General features: G+C 32.3%; 1 protein-coding gene across 1 annotated transcript in view; it reads right to left on the minus strand.

Moving 5' to 3' along the window:
* The window catches only part of LOC126762214 (protein hedgehog), a 40,422-nt gene extending 35,170 nt beyond the window's left edge, over nucleotides 1-5,252 (minus strand). The window contains exon 1 of the mRNA XM_050478800.1: nucleotides 4,123-5,252. Coding sequence (XP_050334757.1) covers nucleotides 4,123-4,749 — 627 coding nt within the window. The 5' untranslated portion in view covers nucleotides 4,750-5,252. The remainder of the gene's footprint in view (nucleotides 1-4,122) is intronic.
* Between the last annotated feature and the right edge of the window lie 1,445 nt (nucleotides 5,253-6,697).

Genomic DNA, 6,697 nt, shown 5'->3' on the forward strand with positions numbered 1-6,697 from the left:
AAGATAATCGCATACAGCTGTCAATGCTTGTGAGTATATGACATACTATATACAGGTGTAAAAGCTATGAGCCATGTTGGCAATAATTTATTGAAACTATTTTATTACCATTTCAAATGCTTTGTAATGGGAACAGTTGCCGTTTTTTTATTACTATTTTTATTATTTTTAACACTTTAATCAGCTATTAGCTTTTCACGCTTCCTTATCAGCTCGTGCGCATTGTTGGTCGTATTCATTAAGTAAATGCAGTTAAGCGGGTGGACATACCCACAAACCAGCAAAGCGTGTTAACCAGAATTAAGTTAGGTATGTGCTGGCAATAAATAACGGATGTGTGAAGTATATATTGAAACAATAAGCTATTACAAATATGCCGCGTGTTTTATCAACTTACACACACACGCACACACATACAAATACCTAACAAGCTTAATAAAATCGCAACAAGCTAATAAATCAAAATGCTAGCAGTTATCAATGTTTAATTAAGTTTTTTGATTATATATAATATATCATTATCGGCACATCGCACGTTGCCCTAATGAATCATATACGTGAGCTTCTGACTACTACAACAAGAGCAATGCGCTTACCGTCTATACTGCTATTATTTATAGTACAAATATACCTAGTTACATTACGTTTATTGCCGCTTTGTATGACTAAATATCAAGCTAAAACGCTTTTGGCCTACATAAACACTGCAAATGGTATATATTTGTATACTCGAGAGTTTATTGCACTGAATACTGAATTCGATACGCCTAATCAAGGGCGTGCGCAAAAATCGCCCGCGTCCACTTTAGGGGGTGGTGTGTCGGGCATAACGTCACCGAACCGCACTTCAAACTAGCCGAGCTGATAAAATGTGTCAGTGTGTTAAAATAGCGATGCCTTTTACTTTTACTTTCAAGTTGAGGAATTTTTTTTCAAATTGCTAGAAATAGCAAACACTCCAAAAAACCATATCTGCACTTGAAGTAAGCACAGTTTTAACCCTCTTTCATAATATTCGCTCTACACTCTATTTTTAGTGGCTGTTGCTCGATAACAGAAATATTTATTGCTAAACAAGTGCATTTGCTTATTTATTTAGTGGATATTTTTATTTATTTACGATTTTATTTTATTAAATAAGCACTAAATATAAAGGCGTAGAGGCAATTAGCAGGTAAACATTCATAAATTGGTTGGTTATTGCTCTTAATGATCGTAAACACCGTTCTGTGAACGATAACATGCTAGCAAATAGAATTATACTAAATATATGTACATACATATATATAGATTTAAACATACTTTTGGTACATATGTATGTGTATATAGTAATAAGGTGATGTTTATTTTGAAGGTGAGACTCTCTTATTATTAAAAAATTAAAAAAAAATTAAATAAAAAAATTTTAAATTAATTAAAATAATTACTGTTTGTTTAATTTTCCGCATTTATTTACTAAATTAATTTTTTTATTGTTAAGATTTTATATCACTATTTCAATTTAAATGCTTGTATTTTAAGTTTAAATTTATTTAAGCGAAAAAATTTCTAAATAAAATTTTTTACTAAAATAAAATAAAAAAAATTTTAAGGATATTTTTTCCAAACTTCATTAAGTTTTTTCCTAACTTTAAACTAATTTTAAGCTCAATTCAAATTAATCATTTATGATTGAAAACTTTTTTTTAATAAAATCTTGAAAAAGTTTTAGCAAATAAATTAAAATTTTTTTTATGAAAATTATAATTAAATATTTTTTATAACCTGAAATTCATTTTCAATTTAAATTACACTAATTTATAATTAACAAAAACCTGTAACATGTCTAAAATTTTGAAACTAAATTTTTATTAAAAAATAACACAAAATATTTTTGTTAATAAAATATTATTTAGGACAAGAAATTAAATATTTTTCATAACCTTATATTAATTTATACTATTTTTAAGCTTAATTTAAAATCATTATCTATGATTAACATTTTTTTTAATAATAAAATCTTGGAATAGTGATTAGTTTAAAAAAGTAAATATTTTTTATAAGCTGAAAATCGTTTTCAATTTAAATTAAATTAATTTATAATTAATAAAAAATTATTAAATGTCTAAAATTTTAAAATTGAATTTTTATTAAAAAATAACACAAAATATTTTATATTTTATATTTTGTTAATTAAAAATTTAATATGAAGAAAAAGGAAATAAACTTTATTTTCTTAAATTTTTTAACATTAAAACTATTGTGAACATTTTTTTTTAAGAAAAAGTAGTGTAACTGTATTTATCATATAAGTTTTTCGAAAGTTTAAATACGATTAATGATCGTTCATAACCTAAAACTTTCATTATAAAAATAATATTGAAAAAAAAATTTCTTAAATTTTCGACATTAAAAATGGTATGAACTTAAATTTATTTATGAAAAAATATCGATTAAATAACTTTCATAACCTAAAATTTGCATTTTAATAAAAATAATGAATAAAACATGTTTTTCTCAAATTTCCAACATTAAAAAGATTTAAAAAAAAATTTCATTTTAAAATTAAAAAATCTACAATAAAATTGCTCTGAAAATCTAAAGCCAATTAACGGGGATTTCATATATTTTCGTAGAGTTATAAGTTATGACGAACCGAAAACATAGCTAGAGAATTCACAATTTGTCATAACGCATCGTAAAAACATAAAATCATAAACTTTGACACTTCATTAAAAAAAATTATTATTGGATTATATGAGACCCCCTAAGCGTTGAGAATTGTAAATGCGCAAACTCATTTTTGTATGTAATCGAACAACAATTTTTCTACAAAAGTGTAAACATTTACGATTTTATAATTTTACGAAACTTTACGACAAGTTATGAGTCCACTATAAATATTTTTCATAAACTGAAATTTCCAAAAATAATCAAATATTTTCTCACCTACTTAAACAGCCTAAAAAAACTCAACCGAATTACGGTTAATTTGTATAAAAACGAATTGATAATTCCGTATGCGCTACATACACATAACGGTATATATTTATATGATGCTTTCTTCAAAAATATTTATATTATTTTTTTGGAGATTCTCTCGCAAATTTTATGATATTTCGCGTACTTTGTGAAATATGTTTGCATGTACTCAGAAATAATTAAATGAAAAGCATTAATCATTTGATTAACGATCAGTTAACGTCATTTGCTTTCCCCAATGAAAATGGACTTGAAAGAAGCTCATTTCGCTATCTTTGACATTTAAGTGCACGTCAATTGTTTTATAATCTTTCGTTTTGTTTATTTGTAATTGATTTGAATATTTCAAGGAAATTTTTGAATTATGTACGTAACGTTTAGCATTCTGCCAACAAAATTTATGACACTGTGAAGTGCAGTTAGCTTTACTCGTTAGAAAAATTGCAACGTGTGTGTGTGTGTGCACATATTTATGGGTATAAATGACATGCCATGGGATGACAATAATAAAAAAAACGCATAAGAAAATTATCCATAAATATTTAACAGTAGTAAAGTGAATGACTGGAGTTATTTGAAAAGCACTAAAGTTAGTGTTTAGTGCACTTCTCATTTTCAATTTGTTGTAAATTACTGTTGAATGTTTTTACACACAAATACACAAACACACATATACTAATTATGATTACAATTTTTTTAACATTACTGTATTTTTAGATTTATTGCAGCTCAGGCTATTTAATATTTTCAGTAAATCCCCGAGTGCGCGTTGGCGAAAACACTTCCACGCCCAGCTAACGCATTATGTGATCAATTCATATAGACATATGTATGTATGTAAACATATGTTTGTTTTTGCAGCTGCTTTAGCGCTCATATACATAAGTATGTACCAATCAAAAAATCAAATATTAGCTATTAGCCTAATAACGTTGTCTAAGGTTATTGCTGAAAGGCGCAGAAATTAGCAAAGTAACAGTTATGAAAACAGCAGTAATTAATTGTTTTCGTTTGTGTTTAGCTTGTAATTCTCAAACCGTTTATGACACATTAAATTGCGCTTTTATTTTTTTTTCGAAGATTTTCTTATTAAATCACCGACAATCAACACAATTAAAAAACGTAACAAATACTCTATTAAAATAACAACAACCAACTTACCCTTGACATCAGGCGATCAGCGCCGGTGCCTTCATCATCCTTAAATATAATATCGCTATTGTAGTTCGGCACCAAGTCCTTAAATTTCGGTGAATTTTTCTTAATGGGGCCCTCGTTGAGACCGGAAGCGCCCAACGTGCGCTCGGACATATTCGGTACGTGCTGTTTGAAAACCAGCGGCGTCAATTTGCGATATTTACGCGGCCCACCAATACCCCGACCCGGACCACAGCCCTCCGCAGCGGTGAAGAGCGTGCAGATTAGCAGCACAGCGCATAGGCGACGCAGTGTTAGGCGGCGGCTTTGCGCAATGTCGGCTACATCAACAATTGGTGTGTTGTGATCTGCTTTGTGGGCGCTGTTGACCTGAGTACCGGCGGAAACTGGCAGCTCAGTTGCGGTAATTGACAGCCTTATATGAAGCGCACCGGCTGCGGGCGGTGCGACCTGCGGTTGTTGCACGGTGTTGCTATTGTTGTTGGACATGATCTGCTTAGCCGCGCGACTGCGCTTCTTGCGTTCCGGTAGTTTTTTGCAAATTTTACAACACTTTTCGTTAGTGTTGGGCAGTTGCAGGCGTTGCTCAATATTATAATCGGAATATGGCATGAGAGCGGGTTCAAACATTTTTATTTTATGAAATATTGTTATTATTGTTTTATTATGTTGCGTTTTCTTTCAACTTCGTTTAATTTAATTTTTTTTTTTTCAAAATTACAAATTTTGTTTTTTGCAAAAATATTTATTGAGATTTAACATATTCTTTCATAACACTAAAACAAATGCATTTTCACACAGTATATTCGCATGCGCATAAATTGTCACAATTTTGTTCGCAATAAAAAAAGAAACAATTTTCAAAAATTTTGTAAAACAATTTTAGTTTGAATTATTTTATTATTATTATTTTTTTTAATGTGCAAAATTCGGCACTTTTTCTCTCATCTCGCGTTTAAATTAGCAATGGACTTGGCACGTTTTTTTATAAGCAAACTGTTGGCCGTCTTGTACGCATGCACGTTTATTTATTTTGGCCACTAATTAGCTGCAATTTGTGACTTTTACACTTTCGCATGGACCGTGTGCACGATTGCGACTAACAAACCTTCGCAATTGTGCTATTAACTTCAACTGTGGCCGGTACTCGCAGACTGATTAACAAATGACATTTCGCCGCTGTATCGACGAAGTTGTTGTGTACTACAAATCAGCCGATGGACGTCGTCGCTGCCGACGTCGCCGATAGCGCCGTTACTGTGGCTGCTGCCGTTCGCATGCCTACTTTCCTTCGTACTTATCGTGTTCATCCCGGCAGCGTTCACTAAGCGCCCAAACACCAACACATGCGCAAACGAGCAGCACCCTCACCCACACAAGCACACCTCGAGCTGACTCGAAAGAAATTCATTTTCATATTCGAGCGCTGCGCATTTACTGATAAACCGAAGAACGAAGCGGCGTGCGCAAGCAGGTAACCGAAACACACATCTACGTGGTGAACACTGAGCCTAAGCAAACACACACGCGCATTCCAACGCGTATATATGTGTGTAGTTGTGTTGGTGCAACGAGCGCTGCAAGTGTTGGTAGTTAAGTGCGTAGCGCAGTGTGCAAGGCATGCATGAACGGCTGTCATGGGCGACAAATACACACACACACAAAAGCGCACAACACACACACACACACACGTGGCAGTGCTCCCACACATACACATGCTTCCAATTCGGTTTGGCCGCGCCGTCTCATTGGACTCTTTGCTTTGCCTTTTGGCTGCATGTTCATCAGCGCGCATTGTTGTTGTTGTAGAAGTTTTTGGCCATCAGCAAAGCGGCTTGTTGTATGGCCGACGTAGCGCATGCGCGTAAAAGAGACGAGTAGTGTGTCTACAGAAGAGGCTACCAATTGGCACTCACACACTCGCGTTCGTTTACACAAATACCAATGCAGAAATTTATATGTAAGTGTTTGTGGCTGGTGGGTAAGTGTGTGTGTGGGTATTTAGCTTGTATATAAGAGACCAGTGAAATTGGTCCAGCGTCGTCATCTGTGAAATTAAGCAAAGTCAAGCAGGACAGGCTGCCTTTAAGCCCAATTGGTGTTGTAGCGCTTTGGTTTGGATTTTTTTCACCTGCCTGGACGGTGCGCCGGCTTCTTACAAATGTTAATGAATTTTAATGAAAACTATTTCAATGTTACTCGCAATGCAGACAGACGAGGTTCCGCGTAAAGTATTTATTAATGGTTTTTGGTGAAAAGCAAAAAAAAAAACACATTTAAATTTTAGAGTTGCCATTGAGAGCAAATTACAACTATAGACACACTTTCATTCATATACATAAGTACATAATTTGTGTATAAAAATCTTGTATGTTTATTTATACATATGTATGTATGTATGTGTGTGTTAACATGTTTTTATTTATTTGATTTATATATTATAATATATATACATAAGCATTTGCATATTTATATTATTTGTTAAGCCTTTTGGGATTTCCAATGTTGTCGTAAAATTTTTATAGGTTATGTTAGACACCCATTACTCCCGCGGTATTCATTTATTCTTTCGAATCTT

This window comes from Bactrocera neohumeralis, chromosome 2 (assembly GCF_024586455.1).
Source record: "Bactrocera neohumeralis isolate Rockhampton chromosome 2, APGP_CSIRO_Bneo_wtdbg2-racon-allhic-juicebox.fasta_v2, whole genome shotgun sequence".
NCBI classification, from domain to species: domain Eukaryota; kingdom Metazoa; phylum Arthropoda; class Insecta; order Diptera; family Tephritidae; genus Bactrocera; species Bactrocera neohumeralis.